General features: G+C 47.4%; 1 protein-coding gene across 12 annotated transcripts; it reads left to right on the top strand.

The window, feature by feature from the left end:
• Positions 1-6: 6 nt before the first annotated feature.
• Positions 7-16,151, top strand: CNTROB (centrobin, centriole duplication and spindle assembly protein). Of its 12 annotated transcripts, none has more exons than XM_055258235.2 (20): positions 7-72; positions 1,165-1,586; positions 2,374-2,458; positions 2,718-2,799; positions 3,224-3,380; positions 4,295-4,411; positions 4,630-4,746; positions 5,098-5,196; positions 6,404-6,640; positions 6,986-7,132; positions 9,975-10,108; positions 10,704-10,829; positions 11,056-11,218; positions 12,291-12,549; positions 14,142-14,293; positions 14,487-14,550; positions 14,728-14,898; positions 15,058-15,190; positions 15,655-15,727; positions 15,954-16,151. In XM_055258235.2, the coding sequence occupies exons 2-20, from the start codon at positions 1,317-1,319 to the stop codon at positions 16,077-16,079; spliced, it is 2,712 nt and encodes a 903-aa protein (XP_055114210.1). In that variant the 5' UTR covers positions 7-72; positions 1,165-1,316; the 3' UTR covers positions 16,080-16,151. The 12 variants fall into 12 exon arrangements, 11 of the variants coding, with proteins under 11 accessions (XP_055114210.1, XP_055114211.1, XP_063485579.1 ...); XM_055258236.2 differs by having other exon boundaries at positions 11-72; positions 15,655-15,707; XM_063629513.1 differs by lacking the exon at positions 7-72 and adding an exon at positions 81-563.
• Positions 16,152-19,027: the final 2,876 nt, after the last annotated feature.

Below are 19,027 nucleotides of genomic sequence, written 5' to 3'. Positions count from 1 at the left end.
GACGTCATTGAGGCGAGAGAGGCGGAGCCGTGGACAGTGGGCGGGAGACTGCCAACGGTTTTGAGCGTAGAGGTAGGCGTGAGAGGGGGATCTCAGGGGAGGAGGCCAGTCGCTTGCCCCCCACTTCGGCAAATTGGGGGCTGAGGACTGGAAGGGTGGAGAGTAGACGGAACCAGGTGGTCGTCGGGGCAGAGGATCTCGGGCTAGGCTTGAGGGCGGCGTGCTTTTTAGGGACGACTTAGGGCGTGACTGAGGGTTCACAAGGTTTCTTTCTTTTTTTTTTTTTTTTGAGACGGAGTCTCGCTGTCGCCCAGGCTGGAGTGCAGTGGCGCGATCTCGGCTCACTGCAAGCTCCGCCTCCCGGGTTCACGCCATTCTCCTGCCTCAGCCTCCCGAGTAGCTGGGACTACAGGCACCCGCCACTACGCCCGGCTAATTTTTTGTATTTTTTTAGTAGAGACGGGGTTTCACCGTGGTCTCGATCTCCTGACCTCGTGATCCACCCGCCTCGGCCTCCCAAAGTGCTGGGATTACAGGCGTGAGCCACCGCGCCCGGCTACAAGGTTTCTTTTGGAGTGGTCGGGAGGGAGAGATTCTAGGGAGCAAGGAAGCTCGCTATGGCTTTCTTGCCAGGAGGGATCGAAGGGAAAGTACAGGGAGCTGACCCTGGACAGAACGGGTGAAGGGGTGGGGGAGCGTGAGGTTCCTCCCTCTCTTGAGACTGGAGCCAATTGAGGGACTAGTAGGGCAGGCGGACAGAAATTGGGCTCCTAGCTTGCAGTGAGCGGAGATGGCGCCACTGCACTCCAGCCTGGGAGACAGAGCGAGACTCCGTCTCAAAAAAAAAAAAAAAAAAAAAAAAAAAAAAAAAAAAAGAAATTGGGCTCCTAGTGGATTTGGGTCCGTTTCCGTTGGGACGTTTTGGGTGTGAGAACTTAAGAGCTCAGTTGACCGGGGATAGCCTGTGCCGGAGTTGATCTGCAGCTTCCAGCACTCGTAGTTGGGAAGAGGAGCTTCAGCGGTGCTGTTGTCCCACAGTAGGTCTTCTGTCCGCACCCCCTGTGCGCTGCACCCTCTTAACACTGTTCCCAGGAGCTGGGGAAAGGGATGCTTTTGCCCACTCCCATGGCCCCTGGAACTGGTGGAAACCTTTCCTCTAACCAGAAAGCCTCGATACCCTTGATTCACCAAGGATCCTTGGCGTGGAGTCTTCCTCCCTTCTCCCAAATCTTTCTCCGTGAACTTTTCCTCCTGGACTTTGCTAAAGCAGAAACTCCCAGCTCTTTGCTGTCTCCGGTTGTCTCTTCCCTGTATTCATGGCAACGTCAGCTGACAGTCCCAGTTCACCCCTCGGGGCGGAGGATCTCCTGAGTGATTCATCAGAACCCCCTGGGCTCAGCCAAGTGTCGTCTGAAGTGACCTCCCAGCTCTATGCTTCTTTGCGCCTCAGCCGGCAGGCGGAGGCCACGGCCCGAGCCCAGCTGTATTTACCCTCCACCTCCCCGCCTCATGAAGGGTTAGATGGTTTAGCCCAAGAATTGAGTCGAAGCTTGTCAGTCGGATTGGAAAACAACTTGAAGAAAAAGGTGAGGGAAGTGTGTCTTGGAGACCACTGTGGCACTATACACCAGAGAGTCTTGGGATTGGGGTTGGTAAAAATAAAAAGCTTTGATGAGATTTGAACTCTTCCTGTTGGATTTCATATTCCTTTTAACTGCATAGGCAGTCATGCTTATGAGGGAGGGAGTGACCTGGGACACCATAATTTGAAAATTATGAAACTTCCTAGTGTTTTTTGTGAGAGACATCTCTGCTCTGAGTAGATAGAGCAAACCTATGGGGTAGGTTGGTGAGCTGTTTTCTGTGCACTGGGAATGGGTAAGGTTTCTTGATCCCAAGAGGGAACGAGGGACTTAGGATAGCAGCTCAGAACCTTCCAGCTCAACACTATTTTGATAGTATGGTTCCAACTTTGGCATGTACATCATTAAGACATAGTTTAGTTAACTACAACATGTTACAGAGAAGATAGTTATTAGTATTGTATAGAAAAGGTATCAGAGTCAATTTGCAGACTGGTTAGGTCTTCCAGAGTTTGAAAATGATAGCCATAAGCCATACAGTCCTTACATTTGTTCTCGAATTGGCAAGAATCTCCACAACTCTTGTCTTATACCTCCTCAATTATTTTATTTACACTATCTTTCTGGTTTCTGTAGTATTTGAATTTCTGACTCAAGGTTAGGACATCCCTTATTGGATCTGTTTGGTTTTTCTTGTTTTCCAAAGTGCTGGAGTGAAAATTCTACCCTGGTAATAGGTAGGAGACAGATAACGCAGATTGCATCTGATTTCCATGTGGCTTTTTTCTAGGATGGTTCTAAGCATATCTTTGAGATGGAAAGTGTTCGGGGTCAGCTCCAGACCATGCTCCAAACCTCACGTGATACAGCCTATCGTGAGTAAGCCCCTTCCCTAGAACTATGAAGGAAAACCTAGATGTAAGGGGTGGAGAAAGTGGACAGAGGAAGCAGGTAGGAAAACCTAAGCAGGAAAACCTCTGAGCAAGAGATTTCAGGAGAAAAGTCTCCTGTTCTTTGGGAGAGGGGGTGAAGGAGTGAGGGAACTGGAAAGGAAGGCCTTTTCTCTTCTTCAAGTGGCCCCTGTTTTTGTCATTTACCTGACTCTGGCTTTGGGATCCCTCTGGCTGCCTGCAGGGGATCCTCTCATTCCTGGCGCTGGCTCAGAGAGACGGGAAGAGGACTCCTTTGACAGTGACAGCACAGCCACCTTGCTCAAGTGAGTTCTCCTTGGGGTTCTCCTAGCTTGTTTGCTTTCTTGGAAATCCAAGTGTTTTGTTCCTTATTTCTCTCTTTATTGCTTTTGTACCTCTTAAGAACCCAAGAAGCTTATCGGTTGGCTTTCAGTTTTCATCTTTTTTCTACTGTCTCCTGCCCGCTTTACTCCTTCAGGAACACGGGTATCTGCTGCCTAGTACCCAGTTTTCTCTTAACCTCCAGTCATTCTTCCCCTCTAAAGAGTTAGCTTGTTTCTGCTGAAACCTTTAAGTGAATCACAGACCAGTGTGTTATTTATGGCGCTATGGTTATATAGCTTTACGACTCTGGACAAGTCTCTTGCCCTCTGTGGGTCTCAGTTTCCTCATTTGTAGAATATCACAGTTGCTTTCCCAGCCCTAACATTCTCTACCTGATTTGCTCAGCACCCGGCCTCTGCAAGACTTGTCTCCATCTAGCTCAGCCCAAGCCCTGGAGGAGCTGTTTCCCCGCTATACCAGCCTTCGGCCAGGGCCTCCACTCAATCCCCCAGATTGTCAGGGGCTGAGAGACGCATTGGATTCAGAGCATACCCGCCGCAAGGTAAGACGCAAAGGCTTCCTTTCGAAAGCAGCAAAGATTAGAAAGAGGGGATCCAAGTGTTGAAAAGGGCTGAGGGTTAAGAGCCTGAAAGCTGGGACTTAACTCAAATGTTTTTCAGAGGAGGGCTTTTTTGACCATCCATCTAATATGGCACCACCTCCTTTCCAAGTAGTCAGTCAGATCGCCCTCTTATTTCCTTCATGCAGCTTATTATTCTGATATATCTTGTTTTTTTCTCCCCTCTAAAATTTGAGGGTCCGTATCTTGTTTGTCTTAGTACTGGCTGCCTAAGGTCTAGAATATACATAACACAGAAACACTCTGTGTTTGTTGAATGGACACAAACTCTGCTAGCTTGTGCACAGGATTTACAGCTACTGGTGATATACTGCGCTTTATCTCTGTGAACCTCTGCCTTAGTGTCTAAAGGGGACAGAGAAATAAGACAAAGGAGAAGAAAAGTCAAAATCATTGGTTGCCATTTTTGGAAGCCTCTCTTTCTCCATGTTAAACCCCTTGGCATGAAAGAAAGGCTTTCCCCTTTATCCTTGCTGTGTTTACTCATTGTGTCCAATGAGCTTCTGAAGGTAGGAGTAACTTTGCACATTTTGCTGTGTGGGCTGCTGCACCTCTGCCAAAAGGTTTATGGGATTTTTACTCAGGAGATCCAGGAAAAGGAGGAGCCTGGAATCTAAGCACTTACCTCCTGAAAAGGTACAGAAACATGTTGGAGATCTTGAGCCTCAAGGTGCTTGCTTCAGAATTTTCCTGATTCTCCCTCTCCAAACCTATTCTGTTCTTGGGACCCAGGCCTCTTGGGTCTAGCCCATTCCCCCACTAGAGGAGCTGGAAAGTTTGGTGCTGTGGTCATACGAAACATGGGCAACACCCAGACTCCTCACCCTTTTCCCCAGCATTGTGAGCGCTATATTCAGAGCCTGCAGACCCGAGTGTTAGAGCTACAGCAACAATTAGCCGTGGCTGTGGCTGCCGACCGCAAGAAAGATACCATGATTGAACAACTGGACAAGGTACCAGGGTAGCAAAATGTGGGTGGGTCTCTCCAAGAAAAGCATTAAGGAATAATAAATAAGTGGGTGGCCAACCAATGTTTCTTGGTGCATGCTGAGAACTGGGCAAGGGGTTGGTTTGCTGACTGTTGGGAGAAGATGGCTGTTGACCCCGCCCCTGTGGGTAGAAAGAGGCAAAAAAGTTATTTTGGAATTTGATCTTACTTGCCCTACCTAAGACCCTGGCCCGTGTGGTGGAGGGCTGGAACCGGCATGAGGCTGAGCGGACAGAGGTTCTCAGGGGACTTCAAGAGGAATGCCAGGCAGCAGAGCTCACCAGAAGCAAGCAGCAGGAGGTGAGCACCCTGGAGCATATGGAGCATTAGAACCTGAGTCACAGATCTCTAGATGGAAAGGGGCAGAAATAGCTCTGGAATTAGGGTTTCCAACAGATTGACCTCAGTCTTGTAGTAGCTGTCCTGACATTTCTTCTCATCCCTCCTTTCTTCTCCTTTAACCGTTTCTGCTGTCCAGCTTGCATCATCAGTGTCTTCTTAATTTTTCCCACACCATGTAGTCTTCTATCTGGCCCCTTAGTCATTTAGTTAACTCTGAAGTTTCGAGTTTACATTGTCAATGCTTTATAAAATATAGCACATACAGATTTCCCACAGTTCCTCTGCCCTGTATTCCTCTCTTCCTGAAAGACAGTAACCCACCTGGAACAAAGCCTTTCTGAGGCCATGGAGGCCCTGAATCGTGAGCAGGAAAGTGCCAGACTGCAGCAACGGGAAAAAGAGACACTGGTGAGAAGATTGGACTGGGTTAATTCCACTGGAAGCTGTTAATTACTTCTAGAGAGCTGTGGGCTATGGGTGGATTGTGGGAGACTATAATTTGAGTTGTACCAGAGCACTGTTTCCCAAAGTGTGTTCCTTAGAACAGTAATTCAGCTAGATACTCTATTAAAAAAAAAAAAGGCTCTGCTACCAAGTCAGTTTGAGAAACTCTGCAAATTATATCCTCATTAGAACATTATCATCATCTGAGGAATTATTTTAAAATATAGGCTGGGCACAGTGGCTCATGCCTGTAATCCCAGCATTTTGGGAGGCCAAGGTGGGCGGATCACAAGGTCAGGAGTTTGAGACCAGCCTGGCCAGCATGGTGAAACCCCGTTTCTACTAAAGATACAAAAAATTAGCTGGGCATGGTGGTGCATGCCTATAGTCCCAGCTACTCGGGAGGCTGAGGCAGGAGAATTGCTTGAACCCAGCAGGCAGAGGTTGCAGTGAGCTGAGATCACGCCACTGCACTCCAGCCTGGGCGACAGAGTGAGACTCCATCTCAAAAAAAATAAAATAAATAAAGTAAAATAAAATAAAATAGTAAAGTAAAATAAATAAAATAAAATAAAATAAAATAAATTTCTGGGACTCACCTGCAGAGGTTTTGATTCAGTAGATATATGGTGGAACCCAAATCTTTTCAGAAATTTCCTGGGTGATTTTTTTCAGTCTGGTTTGGGAACGCTGGTGTAGGGCATGGCCAAAAAAGGTACGGAATTGACTAACTCAAGTTTCTTTTCTTTTCTTTTTTTTTTTTTTTTTTGAGACAGGGTCTCACTCTGTTGTCCAGGCTGGAGTGCAGTGGCGCAATCTCAGCTCACTGCAGCCTCTGCCCCCGGGTTCAAGTGATTCTCCCACCTTAGCCTCCCAAGTAGCTGGGACTACAGGCATATGCCACCATGCCCAGCTAATTTTTGTATTTTTTTGGTAGAGATGGGGTTTCACCATGTTGGTCAGGCTGGTCTCAAACTCCTGACCTCAAGTGATCTGCCCACCTTGGCCTCCCAAAATGCTGGGATTACAGGTGTGAGCCACCGCACCCGGCCTAATTACTGTGTTTTTAATGAGCGTAATTCTCAGCAGGCACCTTGTATGAGGGTCAGAGGGCAGATCGCTGGTCTCTGAAGAGCCTACTAAGGAGCTTGGTTTTCTTCTGCGGCTGTAGGAGGAGGAAAGGCAAGCTCTGACCCTGAGCTTGGAGGCAGAACAGCAGCGGTGCTGTGCCCTGCAGGAAGAGCGGGATGCAGCTCGGGCTGGGCAACTGAGTGAGCATCGAGAGTTGGAGACTCTTCGGGCTGCCCTAGAAGAAGAACGGCAGACCTGGGCCCAGCAAGAGCACCAGCTTAAGGAACACTACCAGGCGCTGCAGGAGGAGAGCCAGGCTCAGTTGGAAAGGGAGAAGGTAAAAGTAGCAGTTGGAAGAGTTGAGGAACTAGGGAGTAGATGAAGGGCAAAATAATTGAATGGGATGGAATGTTAGAACGTGGGGGCTATATATAGGCAGGAATGGAGAGTAGGGAGCCATGTGTGGGAGACAAGGTTGAGAGTATAGGGCCAGCAGGAAGGGCTGGGGGTAATGAATACATGAAAGGCCAAAGACTGAAATTCAACAGGGATGGGGAAATAAGACAAATGGGAGCGGGGGGGGAAGCTTGGATTTTAGGGTTTGGGAGGATGAACTGGGGAGTGGAGGTAACCAGGAGATAAGAAATGAGGTATGTATATACATTGGATTTGTCTTTCATAGGAGAAGAGCCAGAGGGAAGCCCAGGCCGCCTGGGAGGCCCAGCACCAGTTGGCATTGGTGCAGTCTGAGGTGCGGCGGCTGGAAGGAGAGCTGGATACAGCTCGGAGAGAGAGAGATGCCCTGCAGCTGGAAATGAGCTTGGTGCAGGTCAGAAGGCAGAGGGTTCTTGAGGTTTTGTTCTGAGAGAAGTAGATCTGAGGCAGAGGGACCTCTCAGGAGTTGCAGCAGACACTCCCAGTTCAGGTGTTTGGGGTTTAATTCCATTAACAGTTTCTATGTAGTATGAGTAGTTTTCTGTCCTAAACTCAGAGCCATTTCTCACTGAGTGACCATTTCCCACAATATGTCAGACTGACCTAGTGTTACTTTTAGGATTAAATAGATTTAAATCTATTACAGATACCTTATGTTATTTTAAGAGATGACACCACACTTAGTGGATTGACAGAGCAGGTGAAAGCTTTTGTCAGAGACTTGATTCCAATCGTAACAGTATGCTTTGTAATTCTCGTTACTTGAATAACTTGTATTAATTTCTCTGAGTAGGTCAGGGACCCAGGAGGGCAATGATTTTTTAATTTACTTATGAAACTTCCATAACAGCACATGGCCTGGCACAGAATTGTACTCAAAAATTGTTTGTCAAATATAATTACACTTTGAAAAACACTTTCCATCTAGCTAACACACTGAATTTTAAATTCAAACTAGTCAGACTCTTGCCATGGAATAGAACAGGAGTTGGCGAACTTTTTCTGTAAAGGGCCAGACAGTAAATATTTTTAGCCTTGTGGGTTGTATGGTCTCAGGTGCAACTACCCAACTCTGCTGTTATACCACAGAAGTAGCTATAAACTGTACGTAAACAAATGGGCACAACACATGTACTAGAACAATGTTCTAGTACAACTTATTGAAACAGGCAATGGAGGGCTGAATTGGGCTGTAGTTTGCCGATCTCCAGAATAGAGGAAAGGATTGGAGAGAGCTGTATTCTGGCCCATGGTGGAAACACAGCGTTGAAGAGGAAAGAGTACTGCATTAGGACTTAGGGCACTTACGTCTACTTCTAGCTAGAATTTTGACCTTTATGGGCCTCTGTTTTTATGTATAAAATGTGTGTTAAGGACAAATTGATGAATTTTCTAGGTGCAAGCCAGTCTGAGAGGCTATGTTCCTTATAAATGGTTAACTTGAGGTACCAGTGAGGCCAGCATTTGAGAACCACAATCCTTTGGCCCGGTGTGGTGGCTCACACCTGTAATCCCAGCACTGTGGGAGGCCAAAGTGGGTGGATCACTTGAGCCCAGGAGTTTGAGACCAGCCTGGCCAACATAGTGAAACCCCGTCTCTACTAAAAATACAAAAATTAGCCAGGTGTGTGGTGTGCACCTGTAGTCCCGGCTACTAAGAAGGCTGAGGCAGGAGAATCGCTTGAACCTGGGAGGTGGAGGTTGCAGTGAGCCCAGATTGCACCAGTGTACTCCAGTCTGGACAACACAGTGAGACTCCATCTCAGAAAAAAAAAAAAAAAAAAGAATTGACCTAGGGCGTCAGGTGTTACAATGAGATCACACGCGATAAAGGCTAAGAAAGCATCTGGGTGTGGTGGCTCACACCTGGAAACCCAGCACTTTGGGAAGCCAAAGCGGGCAGATTGCTTGAGCCCAGGAATTCAAGACCAACCTGGGCGCAATATGGCAGTACCTAAACTCTGCTAAAAATGCAAAAACTTAGCTGGGTATAGTGACACGCACCTGTAGTCCTAGCTACTGGGGAGGCTGAGGTGCGAGGATCAACTGAACCCTGGAAGTAGAGGCTGCAGTGAGCCGTGATCACACCACTGCACTCCAGCCTGGGTGACAGGAACAAGACCGAGTCTCAAAAAAAAAAAAAAAGACAGAAAGGGCCAGGTGTGGTGGCTCACGCCTGTAATCCCAGCACTTCAGGAGGCGGAAGTGGGAGGATTGCTTGAGTCCAAGAGTTTGAGACCAGTCTGGGCAACATAGTGAGACCCCATCTCTACAAAAAATAAAAGGATTAGCTGGGCATAGTGGCACCAGCTTGTAGTCCCAGCTACTCTGGAGGCTGAGGTGAGAGGATCGTTTGAGTCTGGGAGGTCGAGACTGCAGTGAGCCATGATCACACCACTGCACTTTAGGCTGAGCAACAGAGCAAGACTCTGTCTCAGAAGTAGGGGCTGAGAAATAACTGCTATTTGGATTTAGAAATTAAGTTCTTTGGGCCATGCATGGTGGCTCACACCTGTAATCTCAGCACTTTGGGAGGCCGAGGCGGGTGGATCATGAGATCAGGAGATTGAGACCATCCTGGCTAACATGGTGAAACCCCGTCTCTACTAAAAATACAAAAAATTAGCCAGGCCTGGTGGCACGCACCTGTAATCCCAGCTACTCGGGACACTGAGGCAGGAGAATTGCTTGAACCCGGGAGGCAGAGGTTGCAGTGAGCCGAGATCGTGCCACTGCACTCCAGCCTGGGTGACAGAGCGGGACTCCATCTCAAAAAAAAGAAAGAAAAGAGATTGAGTTCTTTATAGTAAAATACTATACGTGGAAATCAGATTTTAGTGAGTTGAAGGACTGTGGCTGAGAAAATGGAGACACTTATAGGTTGACTGCTTAAGGAAGAAGAGGCACTGCCATTTATTGAATGTCTACTGGCTTTCAGGTACTCTACTCAGGGTATGTTATCTCAGACACAGAATGGATTTGATTGCTCTATCAAACATTTATTGTAGCCAAGAAATTTATGTCTTTCACCCATAGTCATTTTCACTTTGATGTATGTTTAAAGTGTGAATATCTTAATAAGGAAAGGGAACCTCTTTCACCCCTTGAGGCAAAATTCTTGTTCTTCATCTCATATGAGGGGAAAGTTGGTACTGGATTTTGCCTACATTATATCCTCCATCCTCTTCTAAGCCCAAACAGATTTGGGCCGTTATCCCACCTTCCTTCACTCCCAGGCCCGGTATGAAAGCCAGCGGATCCAGCTGGAGTCGGAGCTGGCTGTGCAGCTGGAGCAGCAGGTGACAGAGCGGCTGGCGCAGGCTCAGGAGAGCAGCCTACGGCAAGCAGCCTCCCTCAGGGAACATCACAGGTACGTGGGACTCACTGGGTGTCACTTCTCTCAGCCACAGCAGGTATCGTTAGTGCCAGGCCTGTGTTCCCTTCAATCCCTTTGCTATGGTCCAGCACTGTGACTCTCAGGGTGTGCTAACTCCCATCAGCTGAGACCTGAGTCTCTCTCGGGAGGGCTGCCTTCATGCGTTCATGGAGAGCCAGAAGTGCCTGGGAATTTTCATCCCATAGGGAGTAGACCTTAACCAAGAACTGATAGGTGCAGAATGATAGATGGTCCAGCTCCCTTGCTGGGACAGTGCTGAGGTATGACCTGCGCTATCTCCAGAGCTGCTCTGTCAGACTGAGCCTCCTCCCAGCCTGGCGTCACTTCTCCTCACCCCCATTCTGCAGCTGAGATTTTCTGGAAATGCTTCCGAAATAAATTTACTTAAGTCTCTGCTACTGAGGAACCCATCTTAAGACCCCAGCTTTGTCCTTGCCGCTTCTTGTGCCATGGCCAGGCTAGCTGACTGGCTATCTGGGTCACTGTCACGTGCACACATGATGTCTTTTTCTCAGTTGGTCACTTCTTCTGTCTCCAGTCTCAGGCCTCTTCTACCTGTGCCCTGTAGGAAGCAGCTGCAGGACCTGAGTGGACAGCACCAGCAGGAGCTGGCCAGTCAGCTAGCTCAGTTCAAGGTGGAAATGGCAGAACGAGAGGAGCGGCAACAGCAGGTGGCTGAGGACTATGAGCTCAGGTCCTGGTCCCCAGAGTGCCCCTTTCAGGCCCCAGCCCCTTTCCCATGGGTAGAGCCCAAACTGGGAACAGTGAAGAGCTGCTCCCTTGATTGATCTGTCCTCCTCTACATGGGCCCCAGCTCCTTTCAGAATGTCAGATGTCCAACATTCCCTTCTGGTTCTTTTTAGCTCCCAAGTAGCTGCTTCCTTAAAGGCCCTGAGTCACTTCTTCTCTCTTTGCTTCAGACTGGCCCGGGAGCAAGCGCGAGTGCGCGAACTGCAGAGTGGGAACCAGCAGCTGGAGGAGCAGCGGGTGGAGCTGGTGGAAAGACTGCAGGCCATGCTGCAGGCCCACTGGGATGAGGCCAACCAGCTGCTCAGCACCACTCTCCCACCGCCCAACCCTCCAGTACGCCTTACCCCTTGAGCTAAGCTTCTCCGTTGTGTTCTATTTTTATTTTTATTTTTGAGACAGGGTCTCATCTTGCTTAGGCTGGAGTAGCTCACTGCAGCCTCAAACTCCTGGGCTCAAGTGATCCTCCCACCTCTTAACTCCCAAAGTGCTGGGATTCTAGGCATAAGCTACCATGCCCAGCAAGAACTGTGTTCTAAATTCCTTCTTTGGAAATCTAGCTCCCTCCCAAGGGAAGTACTAAGTTCAGCTCCTAAGGCCTACATCAGGGGAGAAAAATTGGTGGACTTTACAAATAATAACTGCCTCAGCAAAATAAATCCTTTTTTCCATGGCCATACTCACTCAGACTTGCCCCATTCCATTGGGCATAACTCTAGTCTCCCAGTCCCAAGAGGGGACAAATGATACGTGGTACTAGTTTTGTGGAGGGACAGCTGAATTAATTATGAGGGAAAGGGCCAAAAATTGTTGCCAAGTCCTGCCCCAGAGTAGAGTAGGGAGTCTCACTTCCTAGCCCTTCATACGTTGGTACTTCCCACTTCCTTCTTTTAATTATGAAATTCTAGCAGGTGTGGTGGTGCGCCTGTAATCTCAGCTATATGGGAGGATAAAGCAGAAGGATCACTTGAGCTCAGGAGTTCAAGAGTAGCCTAGGCAACATAGTGAGACCTCATCTCAAAAAAAGAAAAAGAAGAAAAAATTAGGATATTTTAATTTTAATTTTATTTATTTATATATTTATCATTTATTTATTTGAGACAAGGTCTCACTCTGTTGCCCAGAGCACTCAAGCAATCCTCCCTCCTCAGCTTCCCAAGGAGCTGGGACTACACACACGTGCCATTGCCCCCAGCTAATTTTTAAATTTTTTGTAGAGATGGCATCTCTCTATGTTGTCAAGCCTGGTTCAAACTCCCAGCCTCAAACAACCCTCCCAAAGTGTTGGGATTACAGGTGTGAGCCACTGCACCCGGAAATTTATAATCTTATCAAAGTGTTTGTACCATGTCTTATCTCTTTAAACCTACTGTGCTTTGACCCTTCTTTCTGCCTCTCTCCTGGTCAGGCTCCTCCTGCTGGACCCTCCAGCCCCGGGCCTCAGGAGTCGGAGAAGGAGGAGAGGAGGGTCTGGACTATGCCTCCTGTGGCCGTGGCCCTGAAACCTGTATTGCAGCAGAGCCAGGAAGCAAGGGACGAGCTACCTGGAGCACCTCCTGTTCTTTGCAGTTCCTCCTCAGATCTTAGCCTCCTGTTGGGCCCCTCTTTTCAGAGCCAGCATTCTTTCCAGCCTCTGGAGCCCAAACCAGACCTTACTTCATCCACAGGTAACTGGGGGCAGAAGTCACTGGGGTTCCCCTTCTGTGCATGAATTGGCTCCTCTTTTGTACCTTGCTTTCTCTCTGATACTTGAGCATTTAGTTTCCCAGATGCCTTTAGTGATCACAAGTTGCAAGGAGCAGAAATCTCCTCACATTGGTCCAAATAAAGGGATTGAGATCTCATGGAAATGTGACATCGCTGGACTTAAGGAGAACTGGAGTTGGGAATGGGGCACTATCAGGAACTGAGGCAGCTAGGTGGCCCTTTTCTGTGGGCCTGCATAGGCTCCTGGGTCCACCTCTCCTGCACATCTGCTCTTTTTTCTTGCTAGACCGGCATTCAAGGTTCTCGCCCCTCATAACTTCAGTTTACACATGGGTTTGACCAGCTGTGATACTGACTCTAGCTGAGCCTCTAGACATTTATAGACACATCGGTGTCTCAGTTTTTTAGGTCCAGTTTAAAGAGGCCATCTGATTGGATTGGCTGACCTTGGGTGTGGTGTCCACCCCTAGTTTAATGTCAGCTGTGATTTGAGTGGATGGGGGTGTTCTGTGTGGTACAAACATGACAACCCAGGTCGAATTAAAAATGAGGGATGGGGCCAGGCACGGTGGCTCACACCTGTAATCCTAGCACTTTGGGAGGCCGAGGTGAGAGGATGGCTTCATGCCAGGAGTTTCAGACCAGTCTGACCGATATAGTGAGACCTCATCTCTACACAAAATAAAAAATTAGCTGGATGTGGTGGCACACACCCAAATTTCCAGCTACCCAGGGAGGCTGAGACAGAAAGATTGCTTGAGCCAAGGAGTTTGGGGCTACAGTGAGCTAAGAAGGTGCCATTGTACTCCAGCCTGGGCAACACAGCAAGACTCTGTCTCTTAAAAAAAAAAAAAGAGACAAAGTGCTGGGATTACAGCTCACGCCTGTAATCCCAGTACTTTGGGAGGCCGAGGCAGGCGGATCACAAGGTCAGGAGATTGAGACCATCCTGGCTAACACAGTGAAACCCCGTCTCTACTAAAAATACAAAAAAATTAGCCGGGTGTGTTGGCGGGCGCCTGTAGTCCCAGCTACTCGGGAGGCTGAGGCAGGAGAATGGTGTGAACCTGGGAGGCGGAGCTTGCAGTGAGCCGAGATCGCGCCACTGCACTCCAACCTGGGCGACAGAGTGAGACTCTGTCTCAAAAAAAAAAAGAGATTAGTTGTAGCACAATTAAATTTTTTTTAATTATGTGAGAATAATAAAAGAATGGGGCATATTCTGGGGAAGAGGTCAGAACATGTGTGTTACTCATTTCCATTCTTCGGGGAGTTTGTGAGGGTATTTATTTGTTTAGAGTTTGAGTACCACAGCTTTCTTCTGTCTGTATTTCTGTCTTAGAATTCAGCTGTGCCATCTCCCAGTCACCTCCAACCCTTCCCTCTCCAGCTACTTTAAACCTCCATCTTCATCTTCATCTTCTCTTAGCTGTAATGTTCCTCTTACATTTAATAGGCCCTTTTCTTCTGAGTATTAGGTGAGTTGATTTGTGGAGGAGCCCCTTCCCCCCTGAACACACTTGCACCCACCCACACCTGTTTCACTTTATAGGTGGGGCCTTCTCTGCACTTGGGGCCTTCCATCCTGATCATAGGGCAGAAAGGCCATTCCCTGAGGAAGATCCTGGACCTGACTGGGAGGGCCGCCTAAAGCAAGGGCTGCCGCCTGTTCAGCTGGAGGGCCTCAAGAATTTTTTGCACCACGTAAGAGAGATTCCACCCAGACTAGCTCATTTTCTTCTTCCCTTTCTCCTTTCCTCTTCCTGCTCTGGGAATCCAGGACTCTGGCCTCATTCCCTGTTTATGACTAACTCTTTGTCCCAGCTGCTTCTCTCAGATCCCTAGGCCTTTTTCTCTATCAGTCCCTAGGGAACTTGACTATCTTATTCACCCACAGTTGCTGGAGACAGGGCCCCAGAACAATGAGAACCCTTCTGTCGACCTGTTGCCCCCTAAGTCTGGTGAGTTCCAATTCTGAAGAAGGTTGGGGCTGCGGCCTAGGAAAGATCGGAGTTGGTTATCTAGGATGAATTTTTAGGAGCTGGCAAAGGTAATAAAGCCTTATAAATGCTGGGTGGTGGAACTTCCTTGGTTCTTTGCCCCATTTCCTGATTCTTGGCTTTCTTTCCTTTTGCTAGGTCCTCTGACTGTCCCATCTTGGGAGGAAGCCCCTCAAGTGCCACATATTCCACCACCTGTCCACAAAACCAAAGTTCCCTTAGCCATGGCATCCAGTCTTTTCCGGGTCCATGAGCTTCCCTCCTCCCATTCACAAGGCAGTGGTCCCAGCAGTAGTTCCCCAGAGAGAGGTGAGCATGTTCTGGTTTACTAGGGAAAAAAGGAGGGACAGTCCTGAGTGTGGATCCAGTACAGGCACTTACAGTCCTTCTGAATTCCTGGGGAAATGGGCTGAGGGCTGGGGAGACAGGCCCTAGGATGACGCCGGTGATTATTGCTATGTGTGTCAGGTGGAGATGGGCTCACATTCCCAAGGCAGCTGATGGAGGTGTCTCAACTGTTGCGACTCTACCAGGCTCGGGGCTGGGGGGCTCTGCCTGCTGAGGATCTCCTGCTCTACCTGAAGAGGCTGGAACACAGCAGGTACAAGCCTGGGAGGAAGGAGGAAGGATTCACAGGATGGAAGCTGGATTATGGGGAGTGGAGTGGGTGTGTTTTACACGAATTGAATCGATGTCCTTTTCTGGGGAGGAAAGTGAAGGATGAGAGGTGGATCCACAGATCTTCTCTTACTGCCCCACACCTTTCTTTTGTCTCTTCCTTTCTATTGCTTTTTTCTTCTAAACAAAAAAATCTTTTCCCCGGGTCTCTCTACCTTCGTTTTTTTCCTCTTTACCCCTCAGCTCAAAACTCAGAATCCTAGAATTTTGACTAGCTAGTGTAACTCATTATTTACTTCCACTAATGTCTCCTCCCAGTTGATGCCCGGGTCTATCGAGTTTGATCTTATTCTTAAGAGATAGAATTGGGGAGTGGTTCTTCCATCCAGTATTGGGTAACCAGGGGGACGGAGATCCCCATCCTCATACCTTTGATTTGTGTGGCAGGACTGATGGCCGAGGGGATAATGTCCCCAGAAGGAACACAGACTCCCGCTTGGGTGAGATCCCCCGGAAAGAGGTGAGGGAAAGTCAGGCAGGGACCGGGGAGAAAAGGGCTCTCACTGACCAGTTCCTTCACCTCTGCACACTCCTGGCTGGCCCCTCCATTCCACCCCCGCGTTCTGTAGCATGGCCTTTCCTCCCTGCAGACTCTTCTGGCCCTCTCCACGTGCATTTCCTCAGTGGGGTGGGGAATTGAGAGGATCTGATGCTGATTTCTTCCTTTCTCTTCCCTCAACTCTCAGATTCCCTCCCAGGCTGTCCCTCGCCGCCTTGCTACAGCCTCCAAGACTGAAAAACCTCCCGCACGGAAGAAAAGTGGGCACCCTGCCCCAAGTAGCATGAGGAGCCGGGGGGGAGTCTGGAGATGAGCCCCCCTACCCTACCCTCTCTCTTCTTTGTTCTCTTGTTGTGTTATTTTAATAAATGCTCAATAGTCTGTATCAGAGTCTCTGGCTCATAGGAATTTGGAAAATAGAGGTTTTGTAGGAAATCACTTTGTAAAGAAACCACATTTGGTTTCAGTACTTTTTTATATGTTACGTGTTTATATGTCATTTCCTGTGGGAAAAGACATGAATGCTTTGGAAGATGGTCTATGACAAAATTTGGAAAGTTGGAGCGGCTAAGATTCAGTGGACAAAGCTAAAACCTGCAGAGCAATGAACTCTGGGTGGTAGTGGAATTATGAGTGATTCTTAGTTTTTTAATACATTTCTGTATTTTCCAAATTTTCTAAAACAAGTATATGTTACTTTAATAATCAGAAAAGACCCAAATTTTAATAAGAGTAAGTTATTGTATAAAGAGTTTGAGTTAAAATTTGGTTGTTGGGGAGAAAGTTTTCTCTTTTAAAGGAAAATAATTCTTTCAGGTTGCATTTGTAGGATTCAGATTGGCAGATTCTACTCCAGCCAGCAGACATATTGTTGCTATAGTCTTCACGCTTGCAGCTTTAAAATGTGTAAAAGACTAGAGTGCTGGGTCCTAATTAAACGAAAGAGTTTCTGCACAGCAAAAGAGACTGTCAACAGAGTAAACAGACAACCTACAGGATGGGAGAAAATATTCTCAAACTATGCATTTGACAAAGGTCTAACCAGAATCTATTAGGAACTTAAATCAACAAACAAAAAACAAATACCTCCATTAAAAAATGGGCAGAGGACATGAACAGACACTTCTCAAAAGAAGACATGCAAGCAGCCAACAAACATTTGAATAAATGCTCGTTAATAATCATCAGAGAAATGCAAATCAATTTAATGCAAAACCCCACAATGAGATACCATCTCATACCTATCAGAATGACTATTATTAAAAAGTCAAAAAACAACATGCTGGCGAGGCTGCAGAGAAAAGGGAATTCTTGTATAGCTGTCAGTGGGAATGTAAGTTCAGCCACTGTGGAAAGCAGTTTAGAGATTTCTCATAAAACTTGAAATAGAGTTACCATTTCACCCAGCAATCACTTCACTGGATATATACCCAAAGGAAAGTAGGTCATTATTCCAACAAGATACATGCATTTATATGTTCATTACCACATTGTTCTTAATAGCAAAGACATAGAATCAACTTAGATGTCCATCGGGGTGGATTGGATAAAGAAAATGTACATATATACCATGGAATACCACACAGCCATGAAAAAGAATGAAATAATGTCCTTTGTAGCAACACGGATGGAGCTGAAGGCTATAATCTTAAGCGCATTAGTGCAGGAACAGAAAACCTCATACTACATGTTCTCTTAAGTGGGAATAAACATTGAGCACACGTGAACTTGGGAACAACAGATACTGCAGACTCCCAGAGTGGGGAGGGAGAGAGGGGGACGCGGGTTGAAGAACTACCTAATGGTACTATGCTCACTACCTAGGTGCAATATACCCATGTAACAAACCTGCACATGTATGCCATGTATCTAAAATAAAAGTTGAAATTGAGGCTGGGTGTGGTGGCTCACACTGTAATCCCAGCACCTTGGAAGGCCGAGGCAGGCAGATCACTTGAGGCCAAGAGTTCGAGACCAGCCCGGCCAACATGGTGAAACACTGTCTCTACTAAAAAATACAAAACATTAGCCGGGCATGGTGGCGGGCACCTGTAATCCCAGCTACTTGGGAGGCTGAGGAAGGAGAATCACTTGAACTTGGAAGGCAGAGGTTGCAGTGAGCCAAGATCGTGCCACTGCACTCTAGACTGGGTGACAGAGCAAGGCTCTGTCTGAAAAAAAAAAAAAAAAAAGTTGAAATTGAAAAAAAATAGACTACTGGCAAGAAAATTAAACCACGTTTATAAAACTTCCATTTAAATGCTCACTAAAATGGACAAAGAAAAACAATACTAGGGAAGAAAATAACATAGACACGAAATTTTAAAAGGCCCCAAATTCATGGTACAAACACTGAGAAGCACTCAGTCAAACTGAAACTGGAAGAGGATATCCTACCTTGAGACTCATACGCAGCTCTCAGCTCTGGCACACAGTGCAGGGTAGTGGTGATGGCAGGTACAATTCTGAAAGTGGTGTTGGCAGGTACGAGGTGGGTGTTTGAGGGACAGAGTTTACTGGATTCTGAGAGGAAGGCATGTCTATCTGGCCCTGAGTTATAGACATGATAGGATGTGGATTCATAGAGTGTTTTGTACTAATGTTTGCATTTTACTTCTACCTAAGTAACTTCTAGCCCCCAGGGGAGGGGCAAAGGAAGAAAAGATGAAGATGAATGACCGGAAATGTGGGTTGCCCCGCTCAGCTGTGTCAGGACGGCTTGATCCTTAGCCCCCAACAGGACCACTCTCTGGCATGCACCAGCAGAGAAACCGGAGGCACACTGGCACAGGAGCAGCCCCAGGCTTGAGGGCTTTTCCAGTCCTGTCTGTTTACCCATGTATGGAAATGTTTGCTTTTCTATTTTTTACCTCAAATACATAACAATGGTTTGACCAAACTCTCAGATTCATGGCACACTGTCATCATTGGTAGGTGATGGTTTGCTACTGTTTTTAATAGTTGGTAAAGTGGACACCCAGTTCATTCTCCTCATTACCTCCTGGATTCCCGCCTACTGCCATCAGTCAGTATGCCCTACATTTTTCTTGACGTGAAGCACAGCCTGGAGAATATTTCCTGAAACGGCTCTTTAAACACAATCCAAAAAAGGCATCATGCTGACTTAACCATGTTATGAGGTGAGTAAAACAATGTTGATTTTTTAAAACTATATATTGGCTGGGCTCGGTGACTCATGCCTGTAATCCCAGCACTTTGAGAGGCTGAGATGGATGGATCACCTGGGATCAGGAGTTTGAG

Source organism: Symphalangus syndactylus, chromosome 20 (assembly GCF_028878055.3).
Source record: "Symphalangus syndactylus isolate Jambi chromosome 20, NHGRI_mSymSyn1-v2.1_pri, whole genome shotgun sequence".
Lineage (NCBI taxonomy): Eukaryota > Metazoa > Chordata > Mammalia > Primates > Hylobatidae > Symphalangus > Symphalangus syndactylus.
This window is presented reverse-complemented; position numbering and strand designations above follow the sequence as displayed.

What these genes read in the sequence shown, in the direction of transcription:
- CNTROB (XM_063629509.1), top strand. Translation starts at nt 1,317, where the DNA reads ATGGCAACGTCAGCTGACAGTCCCAGTTCACCCCTCGGGGCGGAGGAT. An exon ending in AGCACAGCCACCTTGCTCAA is followed by an intron (nt 2,800 to 3,223) that starts GTGAGTTCTCCT and finishes TGATTTGCTCAG; the next exon opens with CACCCGGCCTCTGCAAGACT. An exon ending in CTCAGTTGGAAAGGGAGAAG is followed by an intron (nt 6,641 to 6,985) that starts GTAAAAGTAGCA and finishes TGTCTTTCATAG; the next exon opens with GAGAAGAGCCAGAGGGAAGC.